This window comes from Strix uralensis, chromosome 1 (genome assembly GCF_047716275.1).
Source record: "Strix uralensis isolate ZFMK-TIS-50842 chromosome 1, bStrUra1, whole genome shotgun sequence".
Lineage (NCBI taxonomy): Eukaryota > Metazoa > Chordata > Aves > Strigiformes > Strigidae > Strix > Strix uralensis.
In genome coordinates, this window is record NC_133972.1 from 113337815 (window position 1) to 113355970 (window position 18156).

At 39.2% G+C, this 18156-nt stretch overlaps 1 protein-coding gene across 1 annotated transcript in view; it reads right to left on the bottom strand.

Moving 5' to 3' along the window:
• Nucleotides 1-14624: 14624 nt before the first annotated feature.
• Nucleotides 14625-18156, bottom strand: part of CCDC102B (coiled-coil domain containing 102B) — a 190287-nt gene continuing 186755 nt past the window's right edge. The window contains exon 6 of the mRNA XM_074877440.1: nt 14625-15071. Coding sequence (XP_074733541.1) covers nt 14982-15071 — 90 coding nt within the window. The 3' untranslated portion in view covers nt 14625-14981. The remainder of the gene's footprint in view (nt 15072-18156) is intronic.

Here is an 18156-nt window from a genome sequence, read left to right on the forward strand (position 1 = left end):
CATGTTTTCAGATCTATGGGCAGCATTTTCAGACTAAGATAAAGAACTCCACATCAGTCACATTTATAGATTCTGGTTATATTTTTCAACCATGCATATTTTTAAACAAATTTAAAATATTCAAGACTTCCAACAGCCATTCAACTCATAAGGTACCCCTTTTCCCTGAATATATTAAAAGACTCTCATCCAATATATAGTTAAAAAAATTTTTTCTATTTACTCTCTGATGTAGGTTGGAATTCAGATTGATGCAAACTGAGAATTTTAGTGGCTTGAATTAATAAAAATGGAACATTTAATCCATTATCATTGAGGATCATGGTGATTTTCAGGCTTTAACTCCCACCTACCTCAAACTTGCCAGGTTGTATGTCTAGTCCTCATTCTCACTGAAAAAAGTCCTGCTTATGTTCCAAAAACACTCCTATATTTTCTCATATATTTTAACAATTTTTTTTGGCTTTTAACCCAAAGTATGCAAAAAAAAGTCTGTCTGCGACAAACACAAATGAAGAAAATCAGCAATAGCAGATTTATAGAGCTAACAAAAAATAAAACATTCTTATTAACCTTTCTATACTTCCAGCTGAATTTGTGCTTCATTTTTTATAAATGAATACAAAGATGTATGCTGATCATGATGAACAAACTATCAAATTGTGACCCTAGAAATTTACGATAAGTTTAAAGACTTCATGTTTTCCCTTACTACATTCATAACACTAAGCCTCTTTCACATTCAGTATTTTCTGTTGGTGCTGCTTGTTACATATTACATGATACATACAAGGTTTGAATAATCAGGTTAAGAAAAGTCAGTATTGTGAACCACAGTGAAGCAAAACCTAAAGGTTGACACTGTGCATTTTGGTGGAAGAATGTGCAAGTGAGATCTAATATTTCTAAAAAAGAAGTTCCAGATATTACTTGCTGATGACAGCAAATTGCATCTTAGGCTTCTTTGGGCTGAACAACTGTGAGCATCTTTGTAGCTTGAGAATATTTTGGTAAAAAACCTCTGAATTAGATTAAAAAATAAAATTTTCATTAATAATTAAAGAAAAATTAAAAGCTACAGATAAAAATTTGAAAAGAAAACAGAACTGTGTAACATTATTACCTCCGTGGTTACATAGAGCATATCTAGAATTTTGTAGAGAGAGAAAAGGGTTCCAAAACTTGATTCATCAGAAATAAACCAAGACAGTTAAAACATATACCAGTACGTGGGACATAGCTGAGCATAAAGGAGATAGTATGAGTTAACATACTAAAAAATACAATTTTGTTACACATAGCATTTTTTTTAACTGTGCAGCAAAACAATTCTTTGCAGAATTTAAAACTTTGTTAAAATCAACATATTATATTTGCAGAGACTACAAAGTGGGGTTTTTTTATGAGCAAGGCAAAAGCATCAGTAGAATAATTTTGTAGCGTGAAACAAAAAGCTTAAAAAGCTCAAGTTCTCTATTTACATGGTAACAAGCTGAGCAAAAGATGAAAGGCAGAAAATGATGATGAGGAGCAAGAGAAGCAGAATTCACAATTACAATGCTTATTAAAAATAAAGTTGCTTAGCACTGGAAAAGAGAATACATATGGAAAAGAACCCTTTAACTTTTTTTGTTGTTTTGTTTTGGCTGTATTTGATAACCAGGTGCTATGTAACTTAAACTATGAGATGCTTATATAGTAATTTTGGATAGATTTCTTCAACTATACAGAGCCTATGCTATTCCACGTGGCATTAAAAAAGGATTGTAATAACTGTTTTTTCAGTTTGGCAGCAAAACTAGGGAAAAAGTACTTCAAAGTGAAAAAAGAAAAAAGTAACTTTTCCTTACCAGAAAGAAAAATTGAGAAAAATCAAATTATATTGTTATTGAACATATTTTCTGTTCATCCTAAAGCTCATCAGTCTGAGACACTTAAAAGAAAGAAAAACAAATGAAAGGTAAGGCTCATAAATCACATGTAGTTACTGTTATCTCAAATCTCAGCAGTTAAAGTTGTCAAGTAGGATGCAAGACAAACAAATGAAAAAAAAAAAAAACCAACAAACCAGTAAGAAAAGAAAACTGGTTCTAACTCTCTTCAAGTGGATTTTTCTACCTTCTAGTGGAGTGCCTTCATCTCACAGCTACTGAGCAACACTTACCAAGATAATAGCATTATAAAAAGAGTTTTCTGCAACTGTTGTTTCTGGATCTATTCCACTTTGAATGAAATAAGCATTTCTTAAGCATTAGACATATCTCATTAGAGAATATTTGTAGTTATGTAAGTGAAGAGGAAACCATAAGATTTTATCTAGCATGCCTGTGCCAGGGTTGAATGAAACTGTTGGAAAAGTCTGAAGGTCTAGAAAAAGTAACTCATAACATAACTTTCCTTCAACCTATACACGGTAATTCATCAGTTATTCAAAGTGGCTGTATTTTTATTAACAGAACAGAAACTCATAGGTGTTGGGTGTTTTTTTTTTTGAAACATTTGTAATATATTAGCAATAAACTAAGTAAGGTTTTTTACAGTTGTTGATCAAGTTGTGACATTCTTGTACTCTTGACTTTTCACTGTTACTTGCTGTAATGAATGATGGTATTGGAAACAGCTCTTATGAACCATAGAGAAGTATATAAAGTTTGACCACTGTCGAACAGGTCACTATATTGCAGCACTGCCAGGGCTGTATTGGATAATTCATGTAGCTCAAAAAAGAATTGATACAATTGTTTACAAGAGATCACAACAATAGAATATTGGTAGCATAAATCTGTTTAATTAAGACAATGGGGTAAATTGACCCTAATTTTTGTTTTATCCACTGTTTAAATTACTCAAAAAAGAAGTGTTTTACTATTGGAATAAACCCACTTTTATTTGGTTTATGGGGCAAGGTTTTGGTAACAGGGAGGGGGCTTCAGGGGTGGCTTCTGTGAGAAGACACCAGATGCTGCCCACATGTCAGACAGAGCCAGTTCCAGATGGCTCCTAAACAGACCCACCGCTGGCCAAAGCTGAGCCCATCAGTGACACTGGTGACTCCTCTGTGATGCACAGCAGCTGTGAGAGAGGAGTGAGAAAAAACAAGAGGAACAGCCCTGCAGACACCAAGACCAGAGATGAAGGAGGGGAGGAGGTGCTCCAGGCACTGGAGTGGAAGTTCCCCTGCAGCCCCTGGAAAGGACTGTGGTGAAGCAGGTTGTCTTCCTACAGCCCATGAGGGACCATGCTGGAGCAGATATCCGTACTGCAGCCCATGGAGGACACCATGTTGGAGCTGAAGGAAGTTGAGCATGTGGAGAGCCCACGCAGGAGCAAGCTCCAGGCAGGAGATGCAGCCCCTTGAGAGAAACCCATGCAGGAACAGGTTTTCTGGCAGGAGATGCAGCCCATAGGAAACTCAGCTGGACTATGCTGTTTCTGAAGGACTGTGCCCCATGGGAAGGACCCACGTTGGAGCAGTTCATGAAGGACTGTACACTGTGGGAGAGACCTCATGCAGCAGCAGGGGAACAGTGTGAGGAGGAAGGAGTAGCAGGGAGGAGTGTTATGGACTGACCACAAGCCCAATTCCCCATCCCCCTGTGCCACTCAAAGGGAGGAGGTAGAGGAGTCAGGAGTTGAGTCTGAGAAGAAGGGGGAGGCGGGAAGGGGAAGGTTTTTAGTTTTGTTTTTTATTTCTCACTATCCTACTGTTATTAATTGGCTATAAATTAAACTTTCCTAAATCAAATCTGTTTTGCCCATGACAGTAATTGGTAAGCAATCACCCTATCTTTATCCAGATCCTGGATTTCTTTCATCTTATTTTCTCCCACTCTCCTGTAGAGGAGGGGGAGTGAGAGTGGCTTGGTGGGCACCTGGCAACTTTTAATAGTAAACCCACCACAACACTGCAAAAAGAGAATCTGATCAATGATTATTTATACCTAATTACATGTAAGTTTTCATAAGGCATGGAAAACAAATCATAGTTCCACTACATGTAGTAAAAGTATTTAAACTTTCTGTTCTACTCATGATTTTTAACAATATATCTTACAACACATAATGAGAGCAAAATAAGGTGCAGAATTAGAATAGAGCAAGGAAAGAACCAAATTTGTGATTAATCTTATAAATTTATAGTCTTATGTAAAAAAATTCTGGGATTAATTTATTTTGGTTCTTTTTAAAGGTGGATGTTTTGAAATACATGTCTAAGATATGTCAGCAGACATGAATTACCACAGCACTACCTACTCCACACAATTTTTTCTTTTCTTTTTTTTTTTTTTTTTTATTTTGAGAGTGACTTCTGTGATTTCATTGAGCTCTAATCAATGCCAACAGGACATTAGGGAACAACTACAATGGCCTTCAGAAATATGTTGCCATTTCAAAAATCTCAAAGCTGTGCCTCTTAAATTCTGTTTGTGGATACCAATAAAGTAGCACAATGTGTAATGAAAAGCTATGTAGGACATTGACTGTTGAGTCCATTTGAAATTTTATTGATTATCTGACTGGAAGAAAAGTGTTCTTTATTAACAGAAATATAGTCTATTGTATGTGTACCACAGCATTTTATTGAGTTAATGAGATTAACAAATCCACTTTTATCTTCTGATGTGTTCACTGATTGATGGTATGCTAATACTTCTTCATTTTAGACAACGAAAAACCCCAAAGCTTAAATGATAAGTAGCATGATTTTGGTTTTGTTTGTCCTTTTCTTGTCTGCATTTTCTTCCTTTCAAAGGTTAATAACCTTAAGAATTATTTTATCCAATCTTAGCACAAGCAGTCATTCATGGCCCTTTTCTAATTGCAATCAATTGGCTCCTGAAATGGTAATACCTGAAAAAGATTCCATTAATGATTAAAAGAGGCAACAATCACATCTGCAGTCTGACATAGCTATATTTGTTGAACATACTAAGAATATCTCGAAATTAGTGTTTGATTTTTAGAAAATTTTGATTTAGATTGTGCAAAAATATGAATATAGCTTCTTGATTTCAACTGAGGAAAATTGCTTGCTTTCTTCCTGAAGTCATGTGATAAAAGGTCTCTAATGGTAAAAGACATCCAAGAATCTTCGTAGTTCCTGAGAAATAATTGCTTGCTGGCATATTTTTAATTCAGTATTAGAGGATTTTTTTTCCCCTTAAAGTGAGGAAGATAGACTCAGGTTACTCTGAGATAACCCTTCAACTGTGGTAAGATTTAAGCATGGAAGTCATGGAGACAGTAGAACTTGGGAAATAAAATGGTGGAGATTTCAGTAGGAAAAAGTCACCACTTTTAATTAAATTCTGATAGCTCCCACCCTACTGGAGACAAAGCTCAGAACTGGTTATATGTTCTTCATAGTTATTCTCTATTGTTTATCAAGTGAACAGTGAAATAAGTACACATTGTTTTGGCATGTATCTTGAAAAGTGTTTACAAAAGTACTGTAGAGGGAAATTGAGACATCTCTCAGCAAAGCAGCGCCTTATTTAGGAAGGAGAAAGTCAACATGGGTTCACAAAGGGAAAGTCCCATTTAACTAATTTCATATACTTCTATGATAACATCACCTGCCTAGTGGATGATGGCAAGGTGGTGGGTGCAGTTTTTCTGGACTTTAGTAAGGCTTTTGATACTGACCCTCACATCATCCTTCTGGACAAGTTGTCCAGCTGTGGAATGAGCAGGTTCATGGTGCACTAGGTGAAAAACTGGTTGAATTGCAGAGCTCAAAGTGTTCTAGTGAATGGGGCTACATCTGGCTGGCAACCAGTCACTTGAACCAGGGTTCAATTCTAGGGCTGGTTCTGTTCAATACATTTATCAATGATCTGGATGCAGGGTTGAATGCACCATTAACAAGTTTGCTGGTAGCAAGGTGCTGTTGACTCTCTTGAGTGGCAAGTTGCCTTGCAGAGGGATCTAGATAGATTTGAGCATTGGGCAATGATTAATGGGATGAAATTTAACAAGTCCAAATGCCAGATTCTGAACCTGGGATGGGGTAATGTTGGGCACAAGATAAACTGGGAGAAGAGTGGCTGGAGAACAGCACCGCAGAAAGGATCTGGGGGTGCTGGTTGATGGAGTCAGCAGTGTGCTCTGGCAGCCAAGAGGGCAAACTCCACCCTGAGGTGCATCAAACAAAGTACAACCAGTTGGTCAAAAGATGTGATTATGCCATTGTATTCAGCCTCACCTGCAGTACTGTGTGCAGTTCTGGACCCCACAATTTAAGGATGTAAAGATCCTTGAATGCTTCCAGAGAAGGGAAAAAAAGCTGGTGAAAGGGCTGGAAGGCATGTCCTATGAGGAGCAGCTAAGCACTTTGGGCTTGTCTAGTTTGGAGAAAAGGAGGCTGAGGGGTAACCTCATTGCTCTCTACAGCTTCCTGAGGAGGAGAAGTGGAGAGGGAGGTGCTGAGCTCTTCTCCCGGTGTCCAGTGATAGGACATGTGGGATTGGTTCAGAGCTGCATCAAGGGAGGTTTAGACTGGATATTAGGTAGCATTTCTTTACTGAGAGGGTGGTCCAACACTGGAATAGGCTTCCTAGAGAGGTGGTCAATACCACAAGCCTGTCATGTTAATGTTTAAGAGGCATTTGAACAATACCCCTAACAACATGCTTTAACTTTTGGTCAGCCCTGAATTGGTCAGGCAGTTGGACTAGAATGATTGTAGGTCAATTCTGACTGTTTATTGTATAGTATTGTATTATATTGTATCGTATTGTATTGTATCGTATTGTATTGTATCGTATACTGTTCCTATTCTATTCTATTCTATTCTATTCTATTCTATTCTATTCTATTCTATTCTATTCTATTCTATTCTATTCTATTCTATTCAGCACAGTTGAGGAGGAGATGGTTAGAGACCTGTTACACCACTTGGATGCACACAAGTCTGTGGGACCAAATGGGTTACACCCAAGGGTGCTGAAAGAGTTGGCAGACATGCTAGCGAAGCCGCTTTCCATGATTTACCTGAAGTCATGGCTAACTGGGGAGATTCCATTGGACTGGAGGGTGGCAAATGTAACACCCATCTACTAGAGAGGCAGAAAGGAGGATCCGAAAACCTATAGACCTGTCAGTCTGACCTTAGTACCCGGGAAGGTCATGGAGCAGATCATCTTCAATGCCATTACAAGTCATATAATGGACAGCCAGGGGATCAGGCCTAGTCAGCATGGGTTTATGAAAGGCAAGTCCTGCCTGACAAACCTGATCTCCTTCTATGACAAGATGACCCGACTATTGGACGAGGGAAAAGCTGTGGATATTGTCTACCTGGATTTTCGAAAAGCATTCGACACGGTTCCCTGTAGAATTCTCATAGAAAAACTGGCTGCCCATGGCCTGGATGAGCGAATGGTCTGCTGGGACAAGCACTGGCTGGATGGACGGTCCCAGAGAGTAGTGGTCAATGGAGCTAAATCCAGCTGGTGGCTGGTCACAGGTGGTGTTCCTCAGGGCTCGGTGTTGGGATCATTTCTGTTCAACATCTTTATGAATGATCTTGATAAGGACATCGAGTGCATTATCAGTAAATTTGCAGATGACACCAAGTTAAGCAGGAGTGTCGATCTGCATGAAGATAGGGAGGCTCTACAGAGAGACTTGGATAGATTGGATCGGTGGGCCAATGTCAACGGGATGAGCTTCAACAAGGCCAAGTGCCAGGTCCTGCACTTGGGCCACAACAACCCCATGCGTCACTACAGGCTTGGGGAGATGTGGGTGGAGAGCTGTCTGGAAGAGAAGGATCTGGGGGTTCTAATTGACAAACAGCTGACCATGAGCCAGCAGTGTGCCCAGGTGGCCAAGAACGCCAATGGCATCCTGGCTTGTATTAGAAATAGCGTGACCAGCAGAAGTAGGGAGGTGATAGTCCCCCTGTACTCTGCACTGGTGAGGACACACCTTGAGTATTGTGTCCAGTTTTGGGCATCTCAATACGAGAGGGATATCGAGGTGCTGGAGTGAGTGCAGAGGAGGGCAATGAAGCTGGTGAAGGGCCTGGAGAACAAATCCTATGAGGAGCAATTGAGGGAGCTGGGACTGTTTAGTTTGAGGAAGAGAAGGCTGAGGGGAGACCTCATCACTCTCTACACCTACCTGAAAGGACATTGTAGAGAGGTTGGTGCTGGTCTCTTCTCACAGGTAATTAGTGACAGAACAAGAGGGAATGGCTTTAAACTGCAACAGAGGAGGTTTAGACTGGACATTAGGAAAAAATTTTTCACAGAAAGAGTGGTCAGACAGTGGAATAGGCTGCCCAGGGATGTGGTGGAGTCACCATCCCTGGATGTGTTTAAAGGTCGTTTAGATGAGATGCTGGGGGATATTGTGTAGGGGAGAACTTTGTAGAGTAGGGCTGATGGTTGGACTCGATGATCCCAAGGGTCTTTTCCAACCTGAATAATTCTATTCTATTCTATTCTATTCTATTCTATTCTATTCTATTCTATTCTATTCTATTCTATTCTATTCTATTCTATTCTATTCTATTCTATTCTATTCTATTCTATTCACCACTGTTTCCCTATCAACTACCAGGTGATCACCAGACCATATAAATCATTCTTTCCTATCTTTCTGCATTTGTACCAAGATTAAATAATATACACATTTACTTTATTAAACAAGGTTTAATGGATCTTGACAGTTGTGAAAGTTATTTATAGGTCTATTACTGTGTTTATAATCAGTTTGTAAAACTGATCCACATAAAACATTTATGCTATTTATAATCTTAAAAAGGAAAACAAGGAAATCTAGATTTTGTGAAGATTTTGTAGTAGCAATCCACTTCTTTAGGCACCACTCATCTCAAGAGATGAAGAAGAACAGCTCAATGGTTTGCGACCAGATTTAGAGTTAGGAGTTTTCCTGACTTTCCCATATTTATCCTTAATGAGCAAGTCAGTTCTTCTGCACAAATCTGTGTGTCTTCACTGCCCATGTGCAAAATGTGAAGAGGAATGGATAGGAATACTGATATATAGCAAATATTATAGATGTATATTTAAGATCAGGAGGCATTCCAGTATTATGATGAAAGGGTCATAAATTAACATTTTCTGACATTCTCATCTGCAGCCAGGGCAATAATGCATCATCTTATTTTGGCTTACTTTCAAGTGACTAATTTAGGGGTTTACTTCTTCACACTCTGTGTAAGTAGTTGCTGAAATAAATATTTTACATAGTTAATGGAAGTAGCTGAGTTTTCTCTTAGGGAATAGGAAGAAATTATGGAAATGAAAGCATCTTGTGTGATCCATCACATTCAGGCAAGAAAACTTAAATAACACTACTAAGAAGGCACTGTAAAGTATGATCAATAAGTGATTACAAAGAAGTGTGTGGGATAAATGTGAATATTAACTACTCCACAAGAAACTATAATTTTCTCATAAGAAAAGAAAGATACTGTATTGATATTCTGAAATATAAATTATCATCATCTGATGATCTTTTTATTGCCACCATGACCTTTGGACTAGCCAGGTACATCACACCTGCTGGATATTATACTGCAGTGAACAGTTACTAAAGGTTTATATGGCAGAAACTAGCTTCTAGTTTGATTTCCATCAATATCCATGTTACACTACTAAACTATTAGCACAGAAATGTTCTCCAGTACCAATTAAACATTATTTGTTTTTCTTACATGATTGGAATCCTAGTTTCCCCAGTAACTCATAAAATTATTTGACTTGATTTTTAGCCACAGTTATTACTGTGGGCTGAAAAGAGATCTTGGAGCTTAAAGAGATTTTGTCCAATTGCTGAAACCCTAGGGCTTTATCTCTAAAAGAACTATATTTCTAATGGCTTGTCAGAGAAAAAAAAAAAAAAAAAGGACTTGTCTCTAAAGCTTATCTAAACAATACAAGCTTTTATCAGTAAGCTGTTGTTCGGCATTACTGTATTTTCAAGTGCTTCAGTGTAAGCATAGAAGCATATTTGGCTGTTACAGCATTTGAAAATCAATAATCATGCACTTTCCATTTCTATTGTCCACACTGACATTTTCAATATGGCTATGTTACACGCTGGGGTGTCATGAAGATGTTGGCATAAGAAAAGCAAATGAAGCTTTAGAGAAAGACAGTGTGTCATTTCATAATGCGTGGAGCAAGGCCAGAATTCTTTTGTTTAATATCAATGTTGAACCAGTAAGCTAAGAAAGGGAAGAAGTCTAAATTTAACCAAAAAAAAAAAAAAAAGTAACTATTATGAATCTTACTTTATTGTCAATTCCTGTAAGTTTTAAATGTTTAAACTCCACTTAAAAAATAAATTGTCTCACAGTATCTCGGTATCTTGTTGATGAACTAGTGTATCAATCAGCTACTCGCAACAAAGACAGCTTTCTTTCATCATATATCTCTTAGTGTATCCTGAGAGATAATGGCTGGAATTAGGTCAGCATTTGTAAACATGAAAGAAGGTTAAGAACACAAGGCGGCAGTCAAAACACAGATCCTTCTACTTTAGCATCCCATCTCCAGCAGTGGCCAAAAACTGGTGGTTAGGGAGGGCTATAAGAACAGGTAGAGCCTTCTGGCTGATTCCAGCCTCCAACCATCTGCAGCTCAGGGAATTCCTGGGAAAAATGTGATTCCTATGTAATTAATAACCTTTAATGCTTTCCATTCATGAACTTGACCAACCTGCACTTGAAGCTAAGCAAATTTTAAGTATACATACACTGTCTTCACAAAGACTTCTACAGCACAGTTACTAATTGTGAAAATAATTGTTTCTTTTTGCATGTTCATAGGAAAATAACAAGAGAAATAAAAAGGAGATCACACAATCTGTGCAGCAGGTTTAGAAGGAGAATGTAATATATTAGTGGCAAGAAAAATATTGTTGGCTTTAAATACAACTAGAATTTTCTTGGAAGTTTTCAGTTTATAGGGGTATAAGGTATGAAACAAACATGTTGCTGAGCAACTAGAGCAAGTTCACAGAATATTTGTGAAACAGAATCTGCATATACTCTTTAACAATATGGCAAACAGTAGCCCATTATAACTTTTGTCTGACTTGATGGCTGAAAGTTGCTGCTGTTTTTATAAATCATGAATTTTCTAAAATTCTCAAAATATGCTTTTGCAGTTTATCTCAATATATTTATGTTACTTCCTATGTGATATTTACAATTTTTACCTGGACAACTAATAAACTCAAATTTAAATTAAAATGTGAAATATATATGAAGATAAATTTGAGATGCATTATTTCTATGGATTTCTATCCCTTCATGAGTATAAGTAACACAAACAGAAACAGCAATTCTTTAATCTAAATGTATAAGTGAACAATATTTGGGTATTTTAGATAAAATAACTTTTCTTCTTTAAATGTTATGATTTCTTTAATGGAAGAAAGGTGTAATACACATGTCACCATGGTAGAACTGTGAAACCTGAGAAACAGGGCTATTTGCCCATTGTTGTATGAAGAAAAAGACAGTAGTAAACAAGAAGCAAATCATTGACTTCCATTTCCGAAGAGCATCTTCAGACATAAGTTGTCAAGCTGGTGAAGAGGGCTTTAAACTAAAGTTACTGCGGGAGGGGAACCTCAATCCATCCCACTCCTACCAACCTCATGCCAGTGCCAACAACAGATGCCCAGAGCCTGCAGAGGTGTTACAGGTCACTAAGAGAGCACCTGAAGAGCAGCATAGAGGGATTCCAGATAGTAAGTCGGCTTCATCTGGGGCCCAACTTAAATGCCTCTATGCAGACACATGTAGCATGGGGAATAAACAAGAGGAGATAGATTTGTGCACACGCCTGCACGGCTACAATCTTATTGGCATCATGGAGATGTGGTGGGATGGCTCTTGTGACTGGTGTGTTGGAATGGAAGGAGACAGGCTCTTTAGGAAGGACAGGCAGGGGAGATGAGGAGCGGGTGTCATCCTCTATGTCCATGACCAGCTGGAGTGCATGGAGCTCCACCTGGGGATGGATGAGAAGCCGATTGAGAGTTTACGGGTCAGGATTAAAGGGAAGGCAGTGACAGGAGACGTTATAGTGGCAGTCTGCTACAGACCACCCAACCAGAAAGACTGAGTGGACAAGACCCTCTATAGAGAGATAAGAGCAGCCTCATGTTCACAAGCCCTGGTCCTCACGGGGGACTTCAACAACCCTGATATCTGTTGGAGGGACAACACAGCAACACATAAGCAGTCCAGGATGTTCCTGGAATGCGTTGATAGTAACTTCCTTCTCCAAGTGACAGAGGAGCCAACGAGGAGAGGTGCTATGCTGGACCTTGTTCTCATGAAAAGGAGGGACTGGTGGGGAGTGTGAAGCCCATGGGCAGCCCTGGATGCAGTGACCATGAAATGGTAGAGTTCAAGATCTTTAGGGCAGCAAGGAGAGCACACAGCAAGCTCGCTACCTTGGACTTCATGAGAGCAGACTTTAGCCTCTTCAGGGATCTGCTTGGCAGAGTAACATGGGATAAAGCCCTAGAAGGAAGAGGGTCCCAAGAAAGCTAGTTAATATTCAAGGGTCACCTCCTCCGAGCTCAGGAGTGATGCATCCCAACAAACAGGAAGCCAGGTAAGACATCCAGGAAGCCTGAGTGGATGAACAAGGGGCTCCTGGACAAGCTCAAGCATAAAAAGGAAGCCTATAGAGGGTGGAAGCAAGGGCAGATAACCTGGGAGGAGTACGAAGAAATTGTCTGGGTAGCCAGGGATCAGGTTAGGAAGGCCAAAGCCCTGAAAGAATTTAATCTGGCCAGGGACGTGAAGGCTAACAAGAAAAGGTTTGACAGGTACATTGGTGATAAAAGGAAGACTGGGGAAAATGTGTGCCCTCTCCAGAAAGAAAAGGGAGACTTGCTCACCCAGGATATGGAGAAGGCTGAGATACCCAATCACTTTTTGTCAAGGGTTCCAGCCACACCGCCCAAGATGCAGAAGGCAAAGGTGGGGACTGGCAGAATGAAGAACTGCCCGCTGTAGGAGATCCGCTTAGAGACAATCTAAGGAACCTGAAGGTGCACAAGTCCATGGGACCTGATGAGACGTATCCATGGGTCCTGAGGGAACTGGCAGATGAAGCAGCTAAGTCACTATCCATCATATTTGAGAAGTCATGTCAGTCTGGTGAAGTTCCCACTGACTGGAAAAGGGGAAATATAACCCCTGTTTTTAAAAACAGAAATAAAGAGGAGTGAGGGAACTACAGGCCAGTCAGTCTCATCTTCGTGCCTGGCAAGATCATGGAACAGACCCTCCTGGAATCTATGCTAGGGCACATGGAAAATAAAGAGGTGATTGGTGACATCCAACATGGCTTCACTAAAGGTGAATTGTGCCTGAAAAATTTGGTGGCCTTTTATGATGGGGTTATAGCGCTGGTGGAAAAAGGAAGAGCAACTGACATCATCTACCTGGACTTGTGCAAACCATTTGACACTGTCCCACACAACATCCTTGTGTCTAAATTGGAGAGACATGGACTTGATGGATGGACCACTCACTGGGTAAGGAATTGGCTGGATGGTCACATTCAAAGAATTGTGGTCAATGTCTCAATGTCCAAGTGGAGAGCAGTGACAAATGGTGTTCCTCAGGGCTCGGTGTTGGGGCCAGTTCTGTTAATCTTTGCTGGCGACATGGACAGTGGGACTGAGTGCACCTCCAGCAAATTTGACGATGAGACCAAGCTGTGTGGTGCGGTCAACACGCTGGAGGGAAGGGATATGCCATCCAGAGGGACCCTGACAGGCTCGAGAGTTGGGCCCATGCAAACCTCATGAAGTTCAGTAAAACCAAGTGCAAATTTCTGAACATGGGTAAAGGCAATCCTATGCACAAATACAGACTGGGTGATGAGTGGATTGAGGGCAGCCCTGTAGAGAAGGAATCGGGGGTACTAGTAGATGGAAAACTGACTATGAGCCAGCACTGTGCACTCTCAGCCAAGAAAGCCAACTGTATTCTGATCTGCATCAAGCGAAGTGTGCCTAGCAGATTAAGGGAGGTGATTCTCTCCCCCTACCCTGCTCTTGTTGGACCCCACCTGGAGTACTGTGTTCAACTCTGGGGCCCCTAACATGAGAAGGACATAGATCTGCTTGAGTGGATCCAGAGGAGGGCCACAAAGATGTTCAGTGGGCTGTAGCACCTTCCTTATGAGGACAGGCTGAGAGAGTTGGGGTTGTTCAGCCTAGAGAAGTGAAGGTGCTGGGGAGACCTTATTGCGGCCTTCCAGTACTTAAAGGGTGCCTACAGGAAAGGTGGGGAGGGACTCTTTATCAGGGAGTGTAAGGATAGGATGAGGGATAATCACTTTAAACTGAAAGAGTGCAGATTTGGATTAGATATAAGGAAGAAATTCTTCATTGTGGGGGTGGTGAGACACTGGAACAGGTTGCGCAGAGAAGTTGTGAATGCCCCTTCCCTGGAAGTGTTCAAGGCCAGGTTGGATGGGGCTTTGAGCAACCTGGTCTAGTGGAAGGTGTCCCAGCCAGTGGCCAGGGGGGTTGGAACCAGACGATGTTTACGGTCCCTTCCCACCCAAACTATTCTATGATTCTATGATTTCAGACTCACTGTCTTCCCAGGACTTAATATGAACTTCTCTCATATGCCACATACATTCTAAAGTATTTTTTCCCAAAGGTAAACTATGGTACATGTTAATTAAAATCCATCTTTTGAAGAGCAATTAAATCAACCAGAAAGGAAGAACAGTCAAAAATTCTAAGTTGGTACACACTGACATTAGCATATTTTCCTTGGTTCTTAACGAAATATCTGGAATACATAGAAACAATGCATACAGTGTTCCCATATGTATCTGACATGCGCTTCCTCAATTAAATTTTCCTAGAGGTCTTTATGAAGAGTGTAAAAGTTCTTTGTCCCTCCTCTTTACTCTTAGTCTTGTTGCTGCAGGGCTGTTTGATGATCTCCTGCACCTTCACTCACTGTCTTGGTAGAATCTCCAGCAACATACAAGGAACTTTGTCTGGTCCCATATCCTGAGTTCACCTTCTTCTGTCTCTTTAGTCTGAAATGAAATTTTTAAAAAATTGTGACCACAACACTAAGCAGAAAAGCTAGTTTAAGTTTAAAACAATTGCAGATCAAATTTCTTGTAAGAAAAAAGTTTCAGTAAGAGACAGTAGAACTTAGATGAGAAAATTTTTCAGTATTGTTAACTTTATAGTATACATTGTATACTTTTTCAACTAAATCCTTAATAAAGAAGAAAAAAGTATAGGGTTTCAGAGCAATTACTTGGAATTGTCTTTCACAATGAGAAGCAGGCTACACTTGCTTGTTTCACTTTTGATGACTGGGAGGCATTATTTATTGACTGACAGTTCTGAACTGTGGTACTATTGCTGTTCAGGATACATTTGAAGTTCTTACGTATAACTCATGAGTATTTTTATTGGAAGAAGAGAAAATGGAGAATAGTGAAAATTATCAAAGACATCTCAAACCCCTCATCTGACAGAATTCTAACCTCTGCTCCAGCATAATGTCTTCATATTACATTAATAACAATAGGGAGAGATTATTTACAAAAGTATAATTATTATAAAAATTATAATTAAAACATAACTATGCTAAAAAATATACTAGTTTTTATAAATGTTGGTTTGATAAATCACATTCTCAATAACCATGTGCTTCAGAACAAGAACATGCACTCAAGCTGGGCACCAAAACCAGGCTATTATGCTCTCTGGAATTCAGAGCACAGTGAACAGACAGTAGCCCTGCTACTCTGAACAAGAGATTTATCAAGGTTTAGGAGCTTAAGTACTGCCCAAAGTAGCTACAGCAAAGTAGCTATGGGACCCTAAAAGTTTTGTGAACAATGTCAAGGTACCTGAGAGCTTTTACCAACTGTGGAACACTGTGGTCCCAAGTGACTTCTTTGTAGCTCTAACCCAATTCCTGTCAGTGTAAATAGGTCAGTCATGCCATTATGCATACACATCTAAGATAATATGTCTACTATTTAGAAAACAACTATGTTCTTAGAAAAACCCAGCACCACATGTAAAAATCACTCTGGGTTAAGTAAGCTGCCAAAGCGTAAAAGCATTTGAGCTGGCATAGCAATGTGATCTCTTACAGTGTCACAGACCCTATGATGCTCCTGTCTACTGATGAACATGCCCACTAATCATTCCAGATACAGACTGATTGCCAAGCCTTACATCAGTAAGAATCAATAAGCTGGCAACTTCTTCACCCTGTTGGATACAGAAGACTAAGCTGATCGGAAACTTAGTTGTCGTTACTGAATTTCACTGGATTTTTTTTGAAACGGCTGTTTCCTTTTAAATTACTTTAACAATTTCCAAGAATAACTTCACCTTATTAAAAATTCTAGATAAGTTCTATTAACAACTCATTGTTATTAAAAATACTTGTGTGAATATATTAGTGCAATATCACTCATAGGTCTTTTCCATTAATTTTGCTAATCTAAAATATATTAATATAAACTAAAAATAAAATCCCTAAAACTAGCAACTGAAAGAGATTTAAATTAAATTTAAAGAAAATAAACTAAAAATTTATGAAAAATATCAGCCATAATTGATGGCTCTTCTTCACCTGGGAATACACATAGTACATTTTCAAGACAAACCAAGTTACTTTTTTAAAAAATATTTCTTACTTAAACATTTTAGAAACAACCTGGTGTTTCCAGATGTCATGTTAGCCTCTCTAACATCTATAAAACAGTAAGAGAGTTTCATTTTGACTTCTGTTTCGTAATCAAATTGATGCAGTTACACATATCATGAGCTGCTACTAAAAACAGTACAGGAATACATAGAATGGTAAGCTTTGAATGTTTATACAAAAGCATACACACTTGCCAGAAATCACTAACATATAGGCAATCTTATTTAAAAGACTAGTCCCAATCTATAATGAATCACAAACTTTAAGAGTGACTATTGACAAGCTAAAGTACAACAACTTCCTTTTATTTCCACCCCGGTTTACAAGAGTCTTCAAACACCTCCTGTATGAATCCCTGAGACCAACTGCTTCATGGAAGGCAATTTTTGCCAAGGTATAACTGGAGTATGTCGTATGTATGTCAAAAGGGTTTGGCTCAATTGCTTTTCTCTGTTTACAAGATATAATTCCTCTGAGTAGTTCTGCATTTTTCTGACTTCAGAGTGTGTATTCCATGAGATGGCAGTAGTGAATAGTCTATTTAAATGTGAACATTTATGGAGTTTGTGCCATAAAAAATTAGGGAAATCTTTCCCATTGGTAGTCTATGCCAGGCAACCTTGACAACAGCTGGCATCGAGGAAGGGATGGGGCAAGAAGTCGCTCTGTTGTGTCCCTCACCCACGTGATGGAAGGGCACTAGGAGCCATGTGAAATGGGAAACACGTCTGCTTCCAGCTGGAGTGTACCGAGGTTCCTCAGGGCAGGCAGAGAAGCAGCCAATTACACAAGTGCCCATCCTGGTTGTGCAAAGCCCAGTCAGCTCTGTAGCTGCTGCTGTTGCTTTGGTCGTCTGCTTGGCCAGTACTGAGAGTGAGTCGAAACCTCTCTATCTATACATGGAAGGACTACACAACTATGTTCCAAATTATTGACAGACAGGGACTAAAACTGTGGAAAGCCTAACAACAAAAATAATATGCAACTGCTCTAGAAAAAAAAATGTAATAATCGGGATACAAATGGATAAGCAAAATAAAATGCATGGGTTTTGAACTCCAGATAAATGAGCAAGACATTTTAAAGCTCTTTTCCTAACAGCAGACAAATAGAAAATGCTATCAAAGTCAGCCAACGAAATCATGAAAATGCACAGGCATATAAAAAGGCAGCATACCATATGTCCACCAATATCTAGTACAACAGGAACATTAAGAAAGCCATTAAGATAGTGTCCCCATTGTGCCCAGGTATACAATAACATATGGTACATTTCCTGCTTCACTGTGCATTTCCTTGCTTTCATTGTTTAGCATCACTAATTTAGAGCTCAATTAATACAGTTTGTGTGTGCATTTCTCTGCAGAATATTTTAAAATTCTTCACTACTGATTAAAATTAATCCTTTCTTTAGTGCAAGTGCACACTAAGTATTAATGTAA